Here is a 25,748-nt window from a genome sequence, read left to right on the forward strand (position 1 = left end):
TGTTTATATATATATATATATATATATATATATATATATATATATATATATATATATATATATATATATATATATATATATATACATATATACATATATACACACACACACACACACACATACACACATACATACACAGTATATATGAGGGATTGTTGTCACTTGTTATGTGAACGGACTGAAATGTAGCTATTAGACTGTGGAAGCTGATTTTTCTTTGCAACCTGATATATTCCTGTATATTCATTACAAAGAATTGACCAGGTACAGAAACCTTCACAGATGGTTGGTAACTAAGCTTGTCCTGACTGTCACTGGGCAGGTTAAAAAAAAGTGTGTGTGTGTGTGTGTGTGTGTGTGTGTGTGTGTGTGTGTGTGTGTGTGTGTGTGTGTGTTACAGAGTCCAGAATGGCAGCTGAAAGCAAAAATGAAAATGTTATTTTTTTTCCCCCCTCAAAATGATCATATGTGAAAGCCCGTCGTGTTAGAAGCTTGTATTTGCAGCTGACAATCACTTTAAACTGAACAAACAGCACACATCTATTTAAGAAATGAATAAATCCAGCCAAGTCCAGGCAACAAGTGCTGCCAGTTTGGGTGGCTGTGATCAATGTTTATAAGAGCAACTCTTAAGAGCAGTGCGTGTTTTCTGTACAGGACTGAACACACATGGATAAATGCCACTTTTAGAACTGCCAATAATACCCTCCAGAGAATACTATGGCACTGGTCTGCTGAAAGATATATCCAAGGAGTGGTGACTAAAGACTGAGCGGAGTGTAGTCCCTCATGTTCAGCTATGCAAATATTAAATAGTTTTTGTAGTCAATAATTTATCCAAAAGGAATAAACTACTGGTCTCTTAAGTTGGCTGTTTGAAGAATATAATTTTTAAAATTGCGATAGGCTTGGGCGGTATCACGTTATTACAGTACCAGGTATACTGACATTATGACTCCTAATACCGTCACAAATACAGACCTTCCTCTCTCTATTAAACTTATATGGAGATGCTGTATTGAGCTAATATATTGTAGTGTACGCCCTCAACTTAACCTACCCTGTACATTTACTGCTGAACTTCACTGCTCACCTTTTGCTCTGTGCCGCTGCATTGACCTGCCTTAGCTGTCTCTCGCTCTGCCACACTCACAACGCTGAGCAAAAGGAGCCACTCATCAGCAACTGAGGACTAGCAAACAAGAAAAATGCCCCTGTTTGGGGCAGAGGCATTGGGGCCGACACATTGTTAGGGCTATTTTTGGTTTAGTCCCGATGATGATGATGTTTGCACATTATCTGCGTTCAGCCCAACAATGTGTCGGTATCAGTGGCAACAAGCGTCATCAGGCAAGAATCTATGGAAGAAGGTCTAAGTAGGTCTAACTACAGTACATATTAAACACTGGGAATGTCACAATGGCAGAAATTTAGAAGTCAATACCAATACCAGTTTTCTTAAAGCTGTTGAAATAATAATATATCTCACAGGTGTGAAATGTTTAAGGGCGGTCACTATATATATTGGTAGTGGTTTGTGATTTCTATGTTGAAAAACAAAAAAGTTATTGTCGATTGAACTGGATTGTACTGCACTTTTAAGACGGCCCCCAACTCCACCTATATCAAAAGAGAGACATGGAATTGTTTGCATCGTCATCTCGGGTGATTTTCAGGCGATCAAAACTGTGAAACGTCTGCCTAAAACATATCCCAAAACTGGGAGAGGCTTCGATACACAGCTATTGAAGGTAACAGCTGTGACAAATGTTAAATATTAAACTACCTCCATCTCGGCTTCCATACACGACCCTTACTATTTTTCTTTTGACGAGTGGAGGCAGAGCTGTAGTTGCAGCGGCACTCATCGCCATCTTCCACGTGTACCTACGGTACTGTGGAAAAACAAGTATCTGCATGTTTTGGCATCGTCTTGGTACCAAAGTATCTGTGTTCTCGTTAGGGCTGCTCGATTTTGGCAAAAATCATAATCACGATTATTTTGGTCAGAATTTAAATCACGATTAACATGATTATTGACTGCCTTAGGAAACATTGTGTATTTATGGAAGTTTTTCAATTATTATTCATTATTCAAAATAGCCCATAAAATAGGAAATAGTAATCAAATGTTTTTAAACAGCATCTTAGAGCCAAGAGGAAGACGGCAACGCTGTGTGTGTGTGTGCGTGCGTGTTCTCTAGTTGACGGCAACTCGTTATGTTACATAACACCAACAGCTAAACAGTGGTGTTCTGTGGGGAGCTGCAGTTACTTAGACAGACAGTGAGGAAATATAGGCTAAATCCGCATACGTTAGAGGACAGGGACACAGTGAATACAAACACGGACCAGGTAAAGCAACGCTTAACACACCTGCTTTAAGCATAAATAATATGTAAATTATAAAGCTTTTAGTTGAGGAAAGTCCGCTAGCCGCTAGGCTAATTTCTGCAGTGTAAATAGGCTGAAGCTAATAATGGTGCCTAGCAGGTTGTCCAGATGCTGAGAGTGAGTTGGGCTTTTAAGGGCCGGCGGGGGACACCGCTGTGAAGGAAAAGGGTGTGCTGGACTAATAACAAAACGATGGTCACTGCAAAACAGCATGTGCACAATAATTGTTTTAATTCGATCAACTTGTTTTTATGATCGTTGGAAGCCAAACTCGAAATTATGATTAAATCTCGGTTTAATGGTTTGATTAATTGCACAGCCTTAGTTCTCCTGACATCCCTATTAGACACACAGCATTGAATGCTAGACAATGACTTCTATCACCAGAAGCTCAGCTTTTAAGTGTTTCTTTTTTTACACAAATATCTTCATATTTGCCCTGGTGAAATGTCCGAAAGGTAAGAAAAATAGAAACTACCTAAGCCTAAAGAGTGGTTCTGCTAAAATAAAGCCTATGTAATCAATCAGTTATGTCAAGTCTGTTATACAGTAGTAATTGTTTCTCACACGCCCTTCACAAAGAATTTACCCTATTTTTCTTTGGTGCATTGGAACTATGAGCAGCAAAATAATGAAAGATATGTTTAATCATTGTTAGTGTTGAACGTTTGACTTGCTTTTGACATAAAAGATCAGTAAAGCTATGATGTGACATGTTTACTTTCATTTCTATCTTTGAGATAAGACGTTCCTGAGTTGGCACAGCTGTTCACCTGGGTTGAATCTTCAAAGCTGTGTTGGATTTTGCTCTACTGACATTTAATCAGAGTTTGACATGGTAGCCTCACATAATGTTTAAGCTTTTAACCAGATGTAAGATTTACTTTCAAAGAGACGTAAAAACAACCAATCCACTATTTTATCATTAATAAGGCAGACCCAAAAAGCATTGCTTGATGACAGTCTTGGTTGTTTTTTTTCTTGATACACTAGTAAAAAACAGTAGCAAATCTAGGCCAAGCTATCAACTTCATAAGACTGACCAGTAAAAGCTACTAAGGGTGGATGTTGCTGTAATGTAAGAACCTCTACTCGCTGGATCTGGCTGAAGCTGAGGGTGAAATTCAAGCTTGGTTTCAGGGGCGCTAAAGACATTCAATCAATGACAGGAACAGCAGGGAAGTAGAAATAAGTGAAGCATAGGATTTCAGTTCACCAAGTCAGATTTATGACCTTTTAAGACCTTTTTAATGTTGCATAGAATGCAATTTTATATGACAGAATTAAATCAATTTGACCTGGGCGAAATGCAGAAAATGATTGGGTGGATTAACCAATTCGAAATGATTTGGTTTTTGCATAAATCAACACTTGTCCACTCAGTGCAGAAAAGCTTCGTAGCTACTGTAGCTGGTAGAAGTAAAAGTTTTTGCTACAGGTCTGATGGTGGTGACTGAAACTTCACAAAAAAGGATTGACCAGCCTTCTTAGTGAACAATCCACTGGCACAGCAAACCCACTTTTAGTATAGGTGTATAATGTCTCAGTCTGTAATCAGATACAAAAACATTGTATAACATCATATTTAAGAAGTTTGTAAAATAAACGGAACACATTTTAAAAGCCTATCAGGCCTCTAATACTATTTAAGACTTTTCAAGACCTGCAACTACCATGAAGCAAAGACTCTTCATGACTTTCACTGACTGAGTCACTCTGTGCTGCTTTATGACCAAGACTCAGGGAAGCTACAAGGCAGATGCTTGTTACCTCTTGTGTTCATTTGCCATGCAGCAAAACCAACATGTCAGAAGCGCAATAGCAACACCGCTGGCGGTGTCTACACTGGATCCATTTTGGGTTAGTAGTACAGCCGTGCACTCAGAAGTTCTCAGAGCCCAAAAAACCACCATGTAGTTATCAGTGTACATAAAATCAAAAAAAGACCTCAAGCATTCAAAGATGCATCAAGTTGCAGTTTTACACAGGAAGCAAAGCCATATTTGAGGGTGTGAGACTAATGTAAACACTGTTAGATGTGCCCCAATGTAATCGGCTGCCCCCGAGAACGTACTGCACGGTCCTGACTCAGGTACCAGAGGTGGACACACTGACAAGAAGGCTAAAACCCATGGGCACTAGGGTCGGTCATCAGTGCATCTCTTAAGGTGTCGGGGAGTGAGGTTTACTCACTGCACAGCCTCTCTGGCTCCCGCCACACCAGCTTACCATAACCAGTGCTTTCAAATAAATATAAAGCCATTTTTAATCTAGTGATTATATCTGAATATTATTCAGTTATGTCCGTATGTGTGACTGACTATATTATTTTATCTGATTCTATTAATGCAGAAACAGGCTGCATTATAATGTTTGGTACAATCATGTCTTCTATAGAAAATGTTCACAATTTAAATCACAATTACATATCTTCCTTAAATTGTTTAGGCCTACTATACACCGATGGGGTGTGCATCTTCACTGGTCTCGAGTCAATTAAGATTATCAGGTTAACGATTCGATATCTCGATGCATCACCTCAAGGGTGGGAATTTTTAGGCATCCTTACGATTATAAGGGCTACAATGCGATTGTAAAATGAACAGGATAAAGATGTATTTTTCTCACTGTGTGACTACTTGGTACTTTTAAAGCAAAGTATTCAATCCAAACAAGTAGGTAGTAATGAATGCTTTACAATGCTCCAGCCACACCACGTTCACTCTAACTTAATATATCTGTTCCTTTTTCTTGTCTCGTCCAGTGTAGTTACATGTATATGTGTTGACTATTGTAATCTTGTATTGAGCACCATGGGCCTGGAGAAACAGCATTTCATTCATTTGTGTACGCAATATGTGGATGAATTACGGCTGCAGCTAATGATGGTCCCTCAGTCTGTAGATGATGATAAATCAAATTCATTACACCAGTTCGCAGCTGCCCCATACCACACGACAACTTTTGTAGTCAGAGGTCACCAAGTATTCTAGAGTGAAACTGCCAACAAGTCAGACCCACACCAGCAGACCGCTCAAACCAGAACCAAAGAGACTTTCATAAAATACAGTCTGCATAATCATCTCTACTTCCTGATTCTTATCATTCTCATCAAGTTTCAATTTACTCTTTTTTAGCAAATATTTCCTTTCCTCTTCCTCACGTTGACTGTGAATGATGTAATCTGCGTCCAATAAAGCAGTAGTCATACACTGTTGTTGGGGAATTGGGAATTTTGGGGAATTCCAGAGTTAAAACAAATGCAAGGTTTATTGTGAAAGGACTCACAAAATACTTCAAATTAAATAATAAACTCTATATTGACGAAAAAAATGTATCTCTACAATAACTAATCCCCAATTTCACTGCTCATGCCTAAGCACCAGTATTAACTGACAATTACATAACATTTGAAATTACATAGTGATAATGAAATGATAGGGTGGGCTTTCAGCTAACTAACATCACGTAGCTCATTTTAAGCAAAAGAAATTCTAATTACGAAACTCTGAAGGTAGCAAAGTTAAGTGTAATAAAGCAGCTAGATAGCTAACTACTGACATTAACTTACAGCGTCTCCACCAGCGTGTGACGCACTGGACTGGAGCAGCTGCCGCTGCGAGTGATGTGGGCAGACAAGACGTTTGGAAATTGTATGGTCCATTTTAGGGGTGTCAGAAATCGTATTTCAAGATTCTTAAATATAAAGGCATGAGTATGTGAAATATATTGTAATATTTACAATGACAGGTATGAAAGACCCCCCTAAACTGTTGTTTTTGCCTCTTGGGTGGGTCCAAGCCTTAACTAGGGTGGTCAGACCCTCCCAATCCCCACCGTAATTTGAACTATGATTGTTGTTTTCTTTAGCTAGAAATAATCCCATACTTTGGACACATTCTTCTTTGTCCCTTCTATTTTCTCTCTTCCTCCACTTTGCAAACAGCGCCATTATAATCACGTCATGTTCACAGGATAAGCGCAATGTGTGACAGTAATAAATGTCCGTGCGAAAAACTTTGCTATGTATAGTTATGGATTAAACGATGCATCGATGCAAAGAATTTGCGTCAATGCATTTTATTAATCGATTTAATCAACAAATCATTTCAGCCCTACGATGGATGACAACAAACTTGAACTAGCAGCCAAAAAAAACTTCCTGCTCAGCTTCCAAACTGCAGTCTGAAGAGGAGCCTTCACTTTCTCAGTAGTAGGAAAACAGACAAGCTTTGATTAATGGAGACGCTGTGACCTACACTGTACATTTCCTGCCAGACTGAAACGTAGCGCTCATATTTTTCTCTGCTCCGCTGCTTTCATCGTCACCTTCTGCCACCTGTCACGTTAGCTTTGAAGAATGAGAAGAGGACGCTAGCTAAGCGCTACGGTGCTGTACAGTGTGCAGGTTAAAATCATTAACATTAGTTGCGTATTGGTTTTGGTCATGTGAAAGTCCGGAGCTGCACTTTCACATTTCCAAGTTCCACCTTTTCCTTACGTCAACATTACGTTATCAATTAACCTCTAGATAACCGATTATTGTCATTTGTGAATCGATTCAGAATCATCCAAGTCGGCGTCACGATGCATCTAAAAATCTATTATTTTCCACACCCCTACTGCAGACAGTCTGAGTAAATAAGATATGACTCATCACAGTATGTATCTACTTGTACATGAGTTCTTTGTAGCCGGTCCTGATTAAATAGTCAAAAGCCAAATCTATTGTGGACCCTACACATTAGATTTCCACTGTGAAGGAAAAGCCTTGGAAAGCAACAAGCAGCAATAAAGAGAGAGAGAAGAAAAAACAGAGGGGAAGCTATTAGTAGGCAGTGCACGGGATCTCAACCTTATGCCTGTCCTGGAACTTGTCCACTGGCTGGAAGTCTCTCCAGTCAGCCAGCAGTTTAGCTTCTATCCCACTGAGGCAGTTTATCTGTCCTGCATATGGCATAGCAGACAAGAAGGGAGTCAATTATCCATCTATTCTTGTTTCTATTAGGTTCTGCCATCCAGATATTTCCACCAACAACTTCATGAAATTGGTATCATCCTACACTGGGACACTGCCCAAGTAATCTGATCTGGCATACTGTGGTGTTTCCAGTTGTACTGAAAATATGTTCTACAGCTCAGCCAGCCATCCACGTTCAACTGAAACATGCCTTGATATCCCCATAAATATTTCTCTGCTGTTGATACCCATCAACAGAAATGACTGAACATTTCAATGGTCACCGAGTATAATGGTTATTTTTCCCCCAGCAGAACTTAGGAATGGATTTAATGAACAGCTGTGTTAGTAACCGGCCATTGAATGGCAGCATGGCTGTTGTGCAGCATCAATTACTAGAAAACTGAAACAGACAAGAGCTGTATGTGAGCAAGCTAATTGCACTCCCTTGCACAAGTGCGCTACATGATGTCGCTGGGGAATACTGATGGACAGGATACACACCAACGTTAACTTTAGAGGTCACACGCTCTTTATAGCAAATTCAGTTTAAACATGTTTGCTATCTAAATAAAGAACACATGTTACAAGGTTGAATTACTAAATAATAATAATAAAATCATATATTCCTTGCTTCAAAAATGTCAATTTCACAAACTGATTGAGCTGCAGCTGCGACGGCAGATCAGGGTTACTGCGTTAACTTTGCACCTCTGAAAGAAAATATCCACTTGGATAAGCCCAGCCCTACAGAGAAATTATTGGCCTAATGAAAGGATCTTGAGAGTACAGTGAGCTGCATTTTGAACTGTGTGGAGTGAAGATGGGGAAAACACTGTGGATATTGAACAAAAACATATATATATCTAACCTCTTTTAAAATCTTTGACATTCAAAACGGTGAAACCTTTCATTTTTCCACTTTGTGTTTGCAAAAGCTGTAGTGCTCAAAATTACAACGAACAAAAATAACCACGGAGTACTACAGGGAGGACTTTTTCCAGTAGCATCTTTCATTAGCCCAGCCCTGCCTGGTAAATGCCAACATCTTTCAAACTCCACACCTCCAGTCTGTAATGTAGACATCACTATGACATCATCAGGGTTATTTACATTTACATTTATTCATCTAGCTGACGCCTTTATCCAAAGCGACTTCCAATTGCTATACATGTCCCACACCTCTGGAGCAACAATCCACTGCACCATCACCACCCATCATCTTCTTAAACTTGACAAAGCTCCTCCAGAATCACAGACAACATTATACAACTAGCTATGACAAAGAAACCTATCTTCATGTTAAAAATCTGTGGGGTGCCCATTTAATAAACTAAAATTTAAACAATCATGATGGCTTGATAAGAAGACTACTGTAAAGTGACAAAAAACAATTTATTTACTAAAAACAACAAATGACTTACATTCAATCAACTGCCTGTACAAGCACAGGGAATGCCACCTCCCTCGCAGCCTGGATGTACCTTAAATTAGCAGCTACATGATCGATTTAGTTACAGATTCATGAGAGCTTGCTGGCATGGGCCTCCTCTGCACAGTACTGCTCTGTTGTCCACTCTTGTGTCTGACTGGATTAGGGAATCACAAACAGTATACAGTTTTACAGCATTTTCATTATATTTCCCTGGGTCACCTCCTGGGGGCCTTTTGCCCCCAATCCACCACTACACCCCCACCCTCCACCAAGATTCACCGGACAACTTTTATAATGTAATGGCCGTGGCCAAACTGTTATCTATACCCTGTCATCTCTGATAAAAAGAAATAATCTGCTGCAGTGGGCAACCCACTAAGCACACACACCCTTGTACTGTACATGACATCACCTAGAAGCAATTTAGCAGTAGAATATACCCTTTTTCCAATTGGTTTCTACCCTATCTTCTTTCTCTTCACTCCATCTTTCTTTTATCTCCTTTCTCTTCTTTTCACTCACTCACTCTCAGTAGTAATGTTGGACCGCTGTCTAATGTATGCTAAGCTGCTGCTGCCATGGTAACCCCGGTGCAGGATTTAGACCCAGTTCAGGACTGGAGGGGCGGTGTGTGAGGGGCAGGTGGAGGGGCTGAGCTGCCTTAACCGGAATGCCCGCACCAGCCTCAAAAGATAATAAACAGCCGCACAAATTTGCAAAAACACAGACAGATGTGTAAAGCCAGTGTGACACACACACACACCACTAATCCAGCAGTGGGAACCCACATCATGCTGCCTTAGCAATAATGTCGGTGAGAGAAGCCATTGGCTACCTGCTTGGATGGCATTGGAACAGTATATTTCAGTGCTGGTGAAGTCAGAATGTGAGCGGTGACTAACAGAAATAGTAAGGGAATGACAGCTGAATGACTCACAGTATTAATTTCCATCTCTGATTGTACAACATGTCAAAGGAGATCCCCAGGACGTGCTGGAGATTAGTTATACCTCACTGGCAGAAAGTGTAACAACTGTAATGTAGAGGAGATCAGTGATATCCCAGCAGCACCTGATAGCTGATGACAGAGCTGATGACACATGCCTGGAAGCCTCTAACAACAAAAGGTTAATGGCTGTTTGTTGTGCGTGCTCTTATCGCCTGCACGTGCGACGGCAGTGTTTGTCCTAAAACATCCCTGTGAAGCATGTATGTGTGTCGGACACTAGTCCGCCTGTGTTTTTGTGAATGTACATGCTTGGGGGTGCGTGTGTGATGACAGTGCATGGGCATGTGGGTGTGGGTGTAGCGATGACGTAATTAGCTGAAAGCTGATACACTCGTGCCTCTCTGTGGAGGCGGTGGTCGTTGGAGCTGGGAGTTGACTGGCTCGGTCAGTAAAGGAAATCTGAATGAGGGGTTTCCAGCGGTGACGGTTAGTGCTGGCTGTCGCCCAGTTGCTATGGGTTGATGGGGTGTGGGTGGGGGTTAAATAGGGGATGTGGTGGTGACTGTGCAAACTCACAGCTATAGCATCTGATGCCTCCCCCTCCTCCCCTGGATGCGGATACCCTGGTGTCATTTCTCCTTGAGGCATAGAGGAAGCCAAGCCACCCCCCCCCCCCCCCCCCCATCATCCACACACACTCCAGCACATGCACGCACACATGCACACTCTACGCCGGTACTGCTACAAACACAAACCAGATTCTCTATCTGTCAAAACCTGAGCTCTTTCCTCACATACAGTGAGAGTAATGATAAGAGAGGGAGACACACATGCTCAGAGCATAAGAAGAGAGGCCCACACATACATATTCATACACACACAAACACACACACATTTACACATTATTCATGCCCCTTACTCTGACTATAAACAAACTAGCATGCTCATCGGACCACAACCAAAGGTGTGGTCCTCTCCACACACACTCTTCCTCCCCTCTTCACTCTGCTGGAAAACTGAGGTTGTGCGCCAGCCTCGTCCGGTGCTCTTACCTGTCCAAGATGTCATGGCTGGACGTGGCTGTGGCTCCCAGCAGTCCTAGTGCCGCGCTCCCCACCGCTGCGGCAGCCCCGCTGCCTGCCTCCATGATACTGACTCACTGCAATGAGCAGCCTGCCAGAGAAGCGGAGAGAGGGAGGGGAGGGGGAGGATGTAAAGAGGAGATCGGAAGGAGAAAGACAAATGAAATAAAAGAAATCACATGTAGAGGCAAGAGTGAGGATGACGGAGGGGGAAAGCAGAGGGAGAGGAATGAGGTAGATAATGAGAGAGGAGACAGGACTGTGAAAAAGATGAGTGGTGAAAAGGGAAGAAGAAAATCAGTGGGAAGATTGCCATGGGAGCAGGATGAGAGAACAGGGTAGGGGGGAGAACAAAAATGTATTAAAATAATTGTGTGTGTAGTCTGTAGATCAAATAAGTCATGTTGATGGAGCTTTGTAAAGCAGGATTCCACTTCGGTGTTAACACATGGAGATTCTGGCACACACATTCGAGTGTGACTCAACAGTCAAACACCAGCATTGGCTGCCCCGCTAGCCTGTGGTGACTGTGCTCTCTGAGGTCTCTATCCTCAACCCACAATATCAACTGTCATGTACATTTTTTCCAGTCAATTCATTTTGTTTTTAAAACTCAAGACACTCTCTGACTTACCAACAGCTTTCGTCAAAAACTGTCCGACTGTATACTGTAAAGCTACTGTCCAATCAGAATTAATAATAATTCCCCACCCAAGTGTAAGATTAATAAATGCAACACAATCACACACCCTAAAACACAAGCTTGTTATGTAATAGAAAACTTACTATACGATTTCTGCAGACACAACAGACTTTGGTACGCTCTGACAAACACAATGCACCGTGTTCCCAGAATAGCTTTAGGTCAGCCAATTTAAGTTATACTAGCAGAGAGCTTGTGAACCTTGTCCCATTACTAATGCTTCAAAAGCAAAACAATCTTGACATGATAAGATGTGACCCATAAGACCCCCACATCACTCTCTGGAAAGAATGTATTGAGAACAATTAAGTTTATCATTAATTTCTGTGCTCAACCATATCACTTTGATTTGTTAAATTTTCCCCAGATATTCCTTATTTCTTACCCTCTAGTAAACAAAACATGCACAGACCAAAGATCAAAAAATCGTCTTTAATGTTCAAGCTACTGTACTGCCAGTAGGTGAAGAAGTAGCCTTGTTAGAGGACTAAAATAATATTTTGACTAACAGAAAATTATATTATGATCACTAAACACCATTATCTCACCCAGTAGTGCACCTGAACTATCTGACAATACCAAGCCCTGATAACATGTTTGTGTTTTTTCTTTGATGCTATTATTCCCAGGGATCCAACGATCAGCATTTAGTTTATCATGCGAAAAAAGCACAAACAAAAATGTAGATTTTCTCAAGATTGGTCTGCATTTGCATCAGCATGTTCTGTTAAAGTGAATTTAATTTTATTTTAATTTAAATAATTTGTTTTTGATTATTTTAATGACTGTGAAAAAATCAATTTCCTGAAGCCCAAAGTGACACTCATTTGAGAAGCTGGAACAGCAGAATCTATGGCATTTGTGCTTGAAAAATTACTTTAAAATCAGTCAATTATCAAAATTGCTGCTTATTATTTTCTCGGCTATAGGATTATTCCGCTGATCATTTCAGCTTCAAAGTGCATTTTAACTACTTTATTAGAACAGTTCTCCAGCCCAGACTCTAAATCAGTTAATACAAGAGGAGGTTTACTGACTAGACAACCACTCTGGTGTTCTCACTTATGGTCATTGTTATGTATATTTTTCACACAGTCCGTGCATTGCTATCTGTTGTTTAAAACTCCCATTTAGTGTGAAGGTTACGTTGGGACTGTCAACAGGGCTCATCTCCTACCCAGTGAATCATCGGTGTACCCATAATCACAGCAAAGTACACCCTCATGGGTATTATTGCTATAATACGACCCACCACATAGCACACACAACCTCCCAATGAAATCCAAATGTGACGTTGTCAGCAGACGAAAATAGATGACAGGAACACAGCAGGAATGACCCAATAAAACAGGGGAGGAGAGAGGAGTCCATACAGCCTGGATTTCTGTTTTAGTCAATGGCTGTGTGCTTTAATCCCAGGAGGATGACGCCAAGAGGATGGAGGGGGGGGGGGGGGGGGGGGGGGGGGGGGGGGGGGGGGGGGGGGGGGGGGGGGGGCGCAGGAGGAGAAAGCGTGGGAGGAGGAGAGGATCCTCACAGGCCACACTGAAGCAGGTGGTTGTACATCTGAGTTAGACTTGCTGGGCATACATCGTCCCCAAGGCTCTCTTTGGTGTGCAATTTAGTCAAAAAAAGCATCATACATTATATATGGCACATACCATCTATAATAAAAGGCATAAGCAAATAAAATATCTATTCTAAAATACAGATTTTTTTTTACTGTAAAAGGAATTCCTCTGAAACACTGAAGTTAATTTGACGTCTTTGAAAGAGTTTTTCGTTCAAAGTGATTCAGGGATCTTCACTCTAAATAAAACAAGGCAACTGTATGAATCATGAGTGATTAAGCCTCCCTCTGGACCAATCAGAAACTAATGCGTCACCTTGTTTTGACCTGTGATCGTCCATGGCATAAGAACATCCAGATGTCCTCGCCACCCGTGAGTCTGGATGGAAAGATTATCAACTTCTGTTGCTCTATACGTAACAACTATTAGAAATTATTAGCAAATGGAAGAAGTTCAAGATGACGGCCAATCTCCCTCAGTCTGGGGCTCCATGCAAGATCTCACCTCGTGGGGCATCAGTGATCATGAGGAAGGTGAGGGATCAGCCCAGAACTACATGGCAGGACCTGGTCAATGACCTGAAGAGAGCTGGGACCACAGTCTCAAACCAAAACCATTAGTAATACACTACGCCGTCATGGATTAAAATCCTGCAGCGCACGCAAGGTCCCCCTGCTCAAGCCAGCACATGTGCAGGCCCGTCGGAAGTTTGCCAATGACCATCTGGATGATCCAGAGGAGGAATGGGAGAAGGTCATGTGGTCTGATGAAACAAAAATAGAGCTTTATGGTCTAAACTCCACTCGCTGTGTATGGAGGAAGAAGAAGGATGAGTACAACCCCAAGTTTGGGGATGGTTTTCTGCAAAGGGGACAGGACGACTGCACCGTATTGAGGGGAGGATGGATGGGGCCGTGTATCGCGAGATCTTGGCCAACAACCTCCTTCAGTAAGAGCACTGAAGATGGGTCGTGGCTGGGTCTTCCAGCATGACGACGACCCGAAACACACAGCCTAAGGAGTGGCTCCGTAAGAAGCATCTCAAGGTCCTGGAGTGGCCTAAGCCAGTCTCCAGACCTGAACCCAATAGAAAATCTTTGGAGGGAGCTGGAAGTCCGTATTGCCCAGCGACAGCCCCGAAACCTGAAGGATCTGGAGAAGGTCTGTATGGAGGAGTGGGCCAAAATCCCTGCTGCAGTGTGCAAACCTGGTCAAGAACTACAGGAACGTATGATTTAAGCTGGGTCTCAGACACCAACAGCCTTGTATTGGACAGATTTGTGCAACGGTGTCTATCAGGGAGAGAGAGTGAGAGGGACGAGAAAGAGGGACGAGCAAGAGGATGTGCTGCGTGAATAAGCGCTGCCTGCAGCTCTGCAATCAAATACGATTTTAGGCCTAGTAAAAAAAATTGAAAATCTATATGTGGCTGGCTGATATTGTGGTGGGCCGGCACAAATAAATTAACGTATGGGAACATGTTCAAAACTTTCTGCACATTCAGAATCTCTCCCACGTATCGGTGTTCTCTGACATGTTAAAAAAAAAAAAGTCATAATATTAGGAGACTAACGTTATTAGCCTATTTAAAGAGAATTCATAATATTTTACTACATGCCCTATACTCTTTATATATTACTGATTCGCTGGAAGTTTCCCCTCGACCGTCTGACAGACACAGAACTGGATGAGACGAGGAAGTGCTCATGCCGGGGGAAAACAAAACTAACCAACACCTGTGATCAGGTAGAAATCTCACGAACAAAAACACAAGTTGACTTCAGCACCCCTGATAAAGTGCCGCTTACAATCCCCAACAGAGCAAGTCAAGGCTTCAGTTCCTCTCCTCCAGTCGCAGTCGACTAAACTGGCAGGTTTTAATGTTTCAGACTACAGTTTTTTAGCAAGTAGTTTAAAGTTTAAAACTTGTATTGTTGTGAATCTTTGGTGTAAACTCGCTTAGAATTTCCAACCAACAAATGCCCACCAAAGGCAGCTCAGCACCCCCCCTTTCCAAAATATTGCTTCCAGCGCCCCCCATCATCCTCCGAACGCCCCCTGGGCCGTTGAGAAACACTAATTTAAATCACGACACGGCGATATCGACTGCTATGAACCAGTGAGTGGTGTGACATGAGCATGAAGGCAGGGTGAGTTGTGGATACAGACACAGGCTAGATGTTGACATTCATCTCATGTCCTGGCCTACTGTAAACACCTGCTCTTACATCACCCACAAACAGCTCCTAAGTCCCACAGGAAAGACATGAGCTCAACCCATCGGACATTAACTGTGTTTTTGTGTGGCCGCACCTGCGTGCGTATGCGGTGACGCGAGTGTGAAAAAATACACATCTCTTTTGTTGTTGTGTGTAGAGGGAATCAAGTGTGTGCACTAGTTAAAAGAGGAAGTGAGTTTGTGTATGCCAGGCAGGCAGGGCGGAGAGGCCGAGCTTCACACAAATACCTGATGCAGCAGAAAACCCATAAAATGGCCAACCTTGAGAGAGGACAGAGCCTCGGCTCCGAGGAGATTAAAAATCAAGACCGAATAGTTTCTACACCATAAACATCCTTTATTCTCATCAGGCTCAAAGGGAATATCTATTCCCTTCTATATCTATCTCTAATCTATTAGCGCTCACCCCTGGATGTCCTGTAATACTTGTGTCAGTGTATTTCAGTGGAAATTATACCATTTTTAGATGCCAGTGTGTCCTATCCACAACAGATAACCGGCCAGATAAAGCATCAGCATGTGCAGTGTGCAAGCTATTTAGTGGACACACAAAAGTCACTTGCTCTTTATATTTGACACTTAAAGGTCCAGTGTGTGTGATTTAGTGGCATCTAGTGAAGAGGTAACAGATTACAACCAACTGACTCTCCCTCACCCCCCCTTCCAAGCATGCGAAACTTCTGGACATTTATCAAGAGGTATGCCGATGTTAAAGTAACTTTATCAAGAGTCATACAGTATGTTGATGTAACTTTAAAGTTACTTTCAGATGCCAGATGAGCGACACTGACTATGAGTTTGAGTCCAATGACTGGATTTACTGAGGAGAGTCACGTTGACACTGTGTGTATGAACCATACCGCCTGAAATAAATGAGAAAGAAACCATGCCTTTTCCACTAACTAGTAGATGAGAACAACACCAGTAACCATGGTAACTGTTCAAATCAAAGATGGCGACAGCTGTAGCCACATAAAGCTCAGCACGGATATATATAAAAATCATTTTCGTCAGTAGCCAAAATAAATACTTCATATGAGAGTGCAACATAAAATATGAGTTTATATCCCATGAAGTCTGTGTATATAATCCTGGCAGATTCAATCAGTCAAACTCCCTGGGAAACCATGCAGCTCAGAAGTACACGGGCGAGACATGTAAATGCACACAAACCTCTCTATGTGAAATCAATACAACGTAGTAGGGCTGGATGATTTCAACTAAAATCAAAATCACGATTAATTGAACATTTCACCTCGATTACAATTATTAAACAATTATTTTGTTTTTGAATGTTGTTTTTTTCCTCATATTTCACTGACAAGGTTTGTACTGTAGATATATGCTCAATTATTAAAGCTGGGTTAATTTATTCACAGATCCATTACAATATCTTAATGTTAATTAATAAGGTAATGTTGACGTGCACATGACAGAGATATGGTTTCCCTATATTCGGAGCATCGCCTCTTCTGAATTATGAGCACTGCTACTAAACTTTCACTCAATTATTTAATGAGTGAGTGGACGAGCAAAAGAGAGAGAGACCAGTAGAAAGATGCTGAAAGCGAGCGAGTAGTAAGGCACAGATTATACTTTGCGCGTTCGCGAGGGTCCGCGTGACGAAAAAATTGTCATCAGAGGGGGTACGCATAAAGACACCGTTAAGTGCAATTTATACTTCTGCGTCGAATCATAGGTGACTGACGTGCACCTCCTCAAAAATGTAACTACTACAGGGCTACTTCCTGTTGGCACCAGCGTCTACTGCGCATGATCGCGCAGCATAACCGTGGTTTAATGACGTAGAACAACGGCAGAAACACCGTAATTCTGGTAGCTGTGTAGCTGCACCAACAAAATGTTTCATGGCTCAGTGTGTTTGTCTGACTCGGATCGTCACTGATTAATCAGCCCACCTACGAGGCTCACCTGTCAAACAACAACGCAGCGTCACTGATGGCCGAATAGTTTTTTTAGATTGCTGAGAGTTTATAATCTAAGCAATACGGTTACATCTCTCATGTGCGACGGGGTGTCACAGGGTCGGCTTCACTGTCCGATCTCTGGCTTACCCCCTTGCGCACAAGTAAATGCCTGTGCGTAGCCTACGGCGTAGCTACGCACATAGGCTACGCAGGAGTATAAATCAAGCTTTAAGGCAAGGATTAAGGCCTTTTCACAGGGGAAGCGACACTCCGCCTGCGTAGTCACCTGACCCCGCGGGGTCGCTCTGCGCTTCTCATGTGAACAGACACGGAGACAAGTACTCCGCGAGTAAACGGAAGGCGCTCTATAGATAGTAACCACGCCAACGGCTTCTAACTTAAAGTAAAACCATAAGTAACGTTAGTTGATAGGCTATATTATTATTATATATATTATTCATATTCATATAGCTGATAAATCTAGTCACGAGGGCCCGCTAGGGTCTGCATGACAAAAAAATTGTCATCACAGGGGGTACGTGTAAGGTCAAGCGCTACACCAGTGTAACAACCGATCAACTGCACGTGTGGAACATGTCTGCCAAGCTGACTGCAGAAGGTAAACCGAAGTAGTCCGCGTCTGTCCGTGTTCGCTCCCGAGTATATTCGAGGTCTGCCGGTAAATGTACAGTGTAGGTCACAGTGTGTTGGTTATTAAAAGTCTGTCTGTTTCCACAACTGTTGGAAAGTGAAGGCGGTTAGCGCAGAACTGGATGGGGCGGAGTCACGTGACTACACACGCTGTGTTTCAAGGGGACAGTACATGAACACACACACAATATTACCAGGATTAATTAACGGACATGGGGAAATTACGTCGGCTCTGTATTTTGGTTTTGATTATTTTTCAATTAATTGTCCAGCCCTGCAAGGAAGGCAAAGTTCCCTTACATGACCTCCTCCACTTTAAGACAATACAGACATAATTGCTATACCAAGGCTGGATGTATGCAATGGATTTTTTTATTAACCTTTTTCACTCTTAGTGGTGAATATGACTTGCCATCTTTGGTTTAATTCCCTAATGCCAGAAGCAAAAGCATTTTGAGATTGAGACATGTCACTAGACCAAACAACAGATGGTGTGTGACAAGGGTTAGTGACCTTTCTAGTCTTTATAATGAAATAGGACAGGTCACATTAGTTCATTTACTAACTGGCACATACTTTTGAGGGCCATCTTTTAAGATAATAAGAATGGCCTTTTCCCTAGATAAAATACCAAATGTTATTTTAACTGAAACGCTGTCATTGTTATCATACAGTTCTCTAACCCTTTGATAACACAGATAACTTCAGTATGTGGGCTCTGTATACTTTTTATATAGCCTATGGCTGTATACTGTCTGTGTAGTGCACTGTGCTCTTATGGATGATTCCGTTTTGTTCCTTTAGGAATGCTAAAGACATTACAAAAATGTTTTATTTGGCATTTGTGAACTGCTTCAAAAAAATCGTACAGGATAAGAATCACGATTATCATGTGAATTTATTTTTCACCCACCCCTATAAAGAGTGTCTGTCACTGTAGCCCCTCTCCCTCGATTGAAAGCGCAGACTATTCAAACGATTGGTATGCAAATTAGGTAATGACGTCTTCTGAGCACTTCAGGGCCAGTTCTTGGAGCACCTGGCAACAGCATTCAACTTTGTATGGACTGCAAGTTTGTGTCTGACTGCCTAGGTGAATGTCAGCAGTATGTAGCTGTGTCATGGTTTCTGATATGGACAGCAGAGTAGCAATTTATAATAAGCAAGCAATAAAGCTTGTTCTGCAGAAAAATCAAGAGGGCATTTAATCACCACATAGCTTCTCCACTATGAACTTAATTTACCACCTGAAAGTGGGACAAACCTGGGCAGCATGCAGATTCCATCTGTGGTAGTACCTTCTCTTTAAACAGTTGTGTAATGCAGAACAGAACTTTGAAATCCTTATTCATTTTGCTGCTTTCTTGTCACATCTGTCACACATAGCTAAGGACATATTTCTAATGTATTTTGCTAATTTGAATGCCCACAACTGTTTGGATTGTATAAATTTGCAATCAACCAGACACAAACTGTGTCTATTTCCTGCTTCACTGTATTAGTGGTTATTTTATAGGAAATACTATTATATTGTATTTCAACAACTTCTGAACATCTGATGTTGAACTCTGCATTAACCAGAACTACATAAGCTGTCTAGCTAATGCTACATGAAGCAACATAGTAACAGTGAAGAAAGACTCGATCAGTGGCTAGAACAGAATTCTAATAACTGGCAATATTTTTAAAGCAGATCAACCACGTTTTTGCAGTGCTCAGAGCCCAACAGCCAATCACTGTAGTTATACAAGTAAACAGAAGAAAATAAGACTAAAATATAGGTGCATCTGAACCATCAGACTGAAAAATGACAACACAATCTGCAGCTTTAATTTGGAGCTTGAAGCTGAACTTTTTTGGATGAATTTAGCAACTATGGTGCCATGTTCCGTTCACAAAGTCAAAAGCAAAGCATTTTGAATTTGCTACTACTGACTCAGTCTTTCGACTGCCTTCTTCTTCACAGCAGGGGCCAAGGCTCATGGGTATTGTAGCCAGGTTAAACTGACAGACGAAACATGATTTCTCAGAAACATGATGGTCAGAACATGCAACCTCAAACAATACTCAAGTATTTTTTGAATGCAAAATACAGAATTAGACTTAAATGATACACCCTTGATTTGGTACAGCATTCAATTTTGAACTGTCTAAAGTGTGTGTATATGTGTGTACACACACACACACACACACACACACACACACACACACTAACTAATGGTGTTAGATTATATCTCCTTTAGGTTCATCTATCGGATATGTGAATGCAGGTATTGGTCGATGCCGATTATCTCTGAATGCCAGGATTTTTTTTCAAGGCGGGTGGTGGACCCCCCAACACTACTAGTGTATTAAGAGAAAATACAAATTTTTACAAATTGCATCAAACCATCATATTCCAAGTTGTAGCCTACAGTTAATTCCATTGTTATTGTCAAATTATGTGATTCTGTCCGCGACTTCTGCATCTTTCAGGGGGGCGCGCCACCTCCGCAAAACGATGGTAGGGGAACACCGAGTTCAAATCACTTCTCAGCTCAATAGAGGATTCAGTAAATATGCTACCAGATTTATCTGCACAAAGGTTTATTTTACATAAAAAGGTATGTAGCTTCTTGTCTCAGGGCTGCATTGTTCACATCATCACTGAAGATTACCTGCAAAATGTTTTAAATATCTGCAGTTATTCTAACATGTTCACACACACTTTTGTCTTCATTATGATTTGGTCAGACAGACACGTTGGTTTAACTGACACTTACCTTTTTCTGTAATAACATGCCTGGAAACAGCACCTCCTGTAAGCTACACATTGTATCTGTCATGTCAAGCTCTTTCCTCCACATTTTTTTTGATAAATCATTTTGAGAGACCTATTTTGGATTGAATTATCTATGTAAGCAGCGTGGAATCAGGAACATCTTTGGTGGCTATTGTGAGATCCCCTGTGCTCTCACTTCTGATTGTTAACTCTACCACGCCTCTGTCAGACCCTGACATTTAAACTGACACCCAGTGTTTTTGTTTCCACACTCAACATTTTTCTTTTTATGTAAAACCCCATTCTGTGTTGCCTCTTCAACATTTGCAACAACCTTGAACCCTTCTGCTAAAGTATGTGGAAAAACCTCTTTGTTTGCTAGTTGTTAGGGTCCTCATGTAAACAATTTAAAAGGGTAGAATGTGATCGGCAGTTGGCAGCAATCACATTGATATTTACTAGCCTGCCTTTTTTGCAAATAGCTGATGAGAGTTGTAGCCTTGCTGCATCTAGTCGTTATTCCCTATTCAAGCAGTTGTCTAAAGTATGTGTAGCGGTCGAGCAAGTAGCAGGGTTGCCTGCTGATTAGAGACTGTTCTCAAAGGTCACTCAACACAAAGGTTACAGGTTCGATCCTTGAGAAGGCCATCTGTTCTGTCAAAGTGTCCCTGAGCAAGAAACTGAGGCTTTATTCATACGGTACATCTAGGCTACAGTATCCAACATGTAAAAAACAGAAAGACAATAAAGCTAAAAAGGAACACATATCTGCAGTCCTCCATCGAGTATGCTTTAAAATGATTGCTCCATCTCTGCATTAAAATGTGTGATTGAGCAGTTCCATTCACAACTTGGGACGAGCGATGCAACGACGGGTTTTCAGCTGAATCTGCCATGACTGGTGACCCGGGCTGATCGCTGCCACATTGCAATTCTGACAAATCTACACGCTGCTCTGTACGGTGTTTCACTTCATGCACACAATGACACAGACAGTAACCGACTATTGTCACAGCCACAAACACGCACAGACACTAAAACATGTCATCAGCATGGAAGTTCTTCACCCTGATTGAATAAGACAACGCTCCTGATATGTAAGGCCAAGATAAGCAATGTTTCCCCACACAGACTTTACTTAGGCAGACTGCCCAGCTAGATTAATGGTCACCAACGTATATTTGGCGACTCATTATAGCACTTTGCAGAGAAAGAGAGAGATAGGGAGAGACGTTAAGTAGTTTTACATTAGAAGACGTGGACACGGTGGATATTTTATAAGCACGGACCAGGTAAAGTGAGTTGTAAAATCCTAGTGCACAATGGAGCGTCTCTCCTGCTGGTAACTCTGTCAGCCAAAGAGTCATTCACACTAGACGGCAGTAGATGAGGTTGTACCAGCATCAGGTTCACAAGTAGTTTTGCGTCTTCCCTCACATACAGCAGAAACAAGCTACGTTGCTCTGCCCTCAGTCTCCCTCACCCTTTTCTATAGGAAAATAATGATATTGGGCACAGAATCTAATGAATTTATTGATTAGCAGACAACAAATTACCGATCCAAGAACAACTTTATTGAATGATTTTTGGTGAAACTGGATCATATTTTATGGTAAAAATCTTTTCTGGTTTTACATATGATGTCCTCCAGCTGTTCTGCCTCGACTCGATTTATGGATTTTCCTGACTGTTCTGTAACTCGCTAGATAGTTTTTGTTGGGGAAAACAGCTCGGGACAGTGTTTACACTGCTTCCACAGGAGCTTTAGACCGCTGGGAGGAGAAGGTTTTCAAGCCCGGGGCACAGGGAATATAGTACCAAAGTGGTTTTCTTGCTGGGTTTGGCTCCTGGCAAACCAGAACTGACCTGGCCATAAATGACTGACTGATACCTGACCTCCCGCTTCACGCCTCTTCTGTCCCTGCCTGAACCCACTATGTATTCACCGTCCCCGAGTCAGTCGTGGTGGGAGCCGATGTTAATCCCCTTGGTACTGTATTCCCGGTCGTCAGACTGGCCTCGGTCAGTGTTGGAGGATGCCCAGCCTTGTTGACGGTTTTGGTCGATGCCCAGTATGTTCGCTCACACCTGTAGTGTGAGAGCAGGCGCACGAGCAACAGGATGCTGACTGCAGTTCACTTAACGGCCATCTGTGTCATAAATACCAAGGATTTTCTGAAAATTCCACATAGTACCTTTAACAGCTGAGCTGACAAGACACCAATCTGATAGTGTCTGTGAGTCTATAGGTATGTGATTTCATATTTAAAGCCAAGATAGGGTCCTTTGCTAAAAGCTGATCCTTCACACATGGCCCTTCTACCAGTCATTGTTGTGTTCTTACCAAACTTGCATATCGGAAACAATATTTGAATTATGGCAATAATTGAATACAATGGCATTCCTCTTGGCAATGTCATGCTTGTGTGTTTGGTTTGAAAGCCCTATTAGTCATAGAAGCCTGTTTAATACACTGGCATGTGGTTGGGTCTCAGGAGATGAAGCAGAGGATTTGATGGACTAGACTACATTTGGGTTAGCATCAGGAAAGCTAATCTCATACACAGCAGTGCATGTGAGGCAGCCAGCGAAGGACAGAGCAAACCCACTCCACCATGAACACCAATACTGATGTATAGCTTATATGATTGAGACTGAATTAATCAATGACTATTGGTACATTTTGCTCAGTTCAATAAGAAAGAGATGCAGTTAAGCAGAAAAAAAGCTTCAAAAGAGAGCTACTAAAAGCAACCCATGTGGCAGTAGAATATATTAATGCAAACTGGGGCAAATATTCTCACTCTAAAAGTGAAATATATCACTTTGACATAAATTGCCGACTGTAAAAGCAAATTTTGGATTGCCGTCTGCTTGATTGTCATAAACAGATGAAAAGCTATTTTTACTACCTGATGGCAGACATTCAGTGATGTCAAATGACACCATGAGGCTAAGGTTTGTCCCCACTGAGGCTGACCTCATCTGAATGATAGATGTTAAAATATAATTTTGTGTGCTGTAGAAATCCGTTATCCCCCAACCCAACCACGAAAGTATGCTTTAAAGAGCCTTAAAAAGCAGACTGGTTTTCAAGTTTTAATTGATTATCTTGGCCTGAGTGAATAAAAGACTGGCAGGGCAGACAATCCAAAGAAATGTAAGATATGAGTCACCGGGCCTTTTACAAAATGTAAGTAAAGGGATAAATGAGCTTCACGCTGATTTGGAAGCTCCTGACAAGAGCTAGGTAATAAAATTTGTCTTGATAATTAGCAGGCTAAAATCCGATAAGGTACCCACTCACAACAGCTCACTATGGGCTTAGGGAATTACCAGAGAAGATAATACAATAAAAAGGTGAGATATGAATCTAAATTACCAAGTTAAATGAGAAGACTGGAGACACAACCTTCATATAAAAATGGTTTGGCAAAACAAAAGAAAGAGCGACGCTCCATGGAAAATATGCCAACAGCCTGTTTATAAGCTGACACAAGTTCAATAACCAACAGATCAGCGGGTTTTATTTACTGTAAACTGCAGTGAACAGTGTCATCATCAAGTAAAAATCTGTTCATCAGGGTTTAGGCTTACACTGAATGTTCCTCAAAACTAAAATGGAGCATTTATAATTGTAAATATTGTTTATTATTTAAATAGTGCTACATCAATATGCACATCTACACTACAAATGGTGAACAACAGCCCCTGAAACAGCCGGACTGTCCAGACGTCGAGCTGAGAGGATTTTCTCTGTGCTGTTCCACTTTTGGGACACTATGGCCGGTCCTCTTGACACGATTTTTCATTCAAATGCATTTTCCACACAAATATATACATCGCAAAAACATCAAGGATTTGATCTTTGAGCCATTTTGTGTCCCTATTCCGTGTTTGACCACCACGTGTCCAGTCAAGTAAGTTTAATGGGAAATAATACTGGCTCATTGACTGAGGTGACAAACTAGGCTAAATGAAGGGCGAAGAGGAAAGCTTCACAGAAATCAGCACCTGCAAGCAAAGTCTGCAAACTACAACTCCATGTTAACAAATCATCAGTTCTTTGGAATGCTAGTTAATACCTAATCAAGCTGAACTATAAAAATACCAGAGCTGCTATTGTATCTGCAGTTGTAATCATTCAGACAGACTAATCCGACAGCCACTTGACAGCTTTACTAGAAACTATTATTTTAATTGCAATGTTGACTTTGCAGCAGCTGTAAATTCTAATCACTTTGCACTCCAGAAACAAAGCAGATGAGACAGTGAGAGAAGAGTGCTAACTTCATTGAGGCTGGGGCTTCATATTTGCTTTCTTCACGGCCTCTGCAGTGCATCTGTGCAATGGCCTGCCACAAAATAATTCTGCCTGTGTGAACAGTGTTTTGCTGAGGCGTGGCACCACCACTGTGTAGAGAGAAAAGGGACGAGAGGGCGGGCGTCACCCTGCCTCCAACACGGCATGCTGACTCACTGTGACAAACACTAATAAATAAGTAATGTATCAGGGATCCTTCGACATAAATCTCCTGGAAAGCTGTGCTAAAATGCTAGAGGGCTGGGCTGAAACTAATCCTGTGTCTGAGTGTGGCATCTCTCCTGTCAATTATCTTTGACAGCATTTGCAACAACAGAAAGACATGCTAGCACAAACCCATGGCTCACTGATTGGATGCTTCCCCGCATGTCTTGTCTTCATTACCTTCCCTCCTGTTCTGATTAATGAGGCAAGGACGGCTTGCCAGTGCTACTCTCTGTCAGCAGAAGTGCATCACTGACCAGGCTTCCACACCAGAAACTATAAAATGCATAGTTTGTGCCAGGTGCATGCTTTAGTCCATTAATCTCAGACAGTTCATTTGTATAGATTTAGGAATAACATGAACAATACACATCATACAAAGTAGCTCAATCAATCAACTACAGGCCATCATCTATGACCCCATTTACACTTCTACCCTAATTTCAAATGAGTCACATCCAGATAAAATCCAGATGCAATTTAAGACATGTTAGCCACACGTTTGCCAGATCTTTGTTTTCCCAGGCTACACGCAAATCAGTCAAGA

At 41.6% G+C, this 25,748-nt stretch overlaps 1 protein-coding gene across 5 annotated transcripts in view; it reads right to left on the reverse strand.

Moving 5' to 3' along the window:
* Positions 1-25,748, reverse strand: part of arhgap32b (Rho GTPase activating protein 32b) — a 229,049-nt gene that overhangs the window by 183,624 nt on the left and 19,677 nt on the right. For 3 of the 5 annotated variants that reach the window (XM_046039713.1, XM_046039709.1, XM_046039711.1), the window contains one exon: positions 10,791-10,911. The exons of 1 other annotated variant lie outside the window; for it this stretch is intronic. In XM_046039713.1, the coding sequence (XP_045895669.1) occupies positions 10,791-10,885 (95 nt within the window). In that variant the 5' untranslated portion in view covers positions 10,886-10,911. Of the gene's footprint in view, positions 1-10,790; positions 11,080-25,748 lie in introns of all 5 variants that reach the window. One more of the 5 variants, XM_046039712.1, reaches the window with a different exon arrangement.

This window comes from Micropterus dolomieu, linkage group LG23 (genome assembly GCF_021292245.1).
Source record: "Micropterus dolomieu isolate WLL.071019.BEF.003 ecotype Adirondacks linkage group LG23, ASM2129224v1, whole genome shotgun sequence".
NCBI classification, from domain to species: Eukaryota; Metazoa; Chordata; class Actinopteri; order Centrarchiformes; family Centrarchidae; genus Micropterus; species Micropterus dolomieu.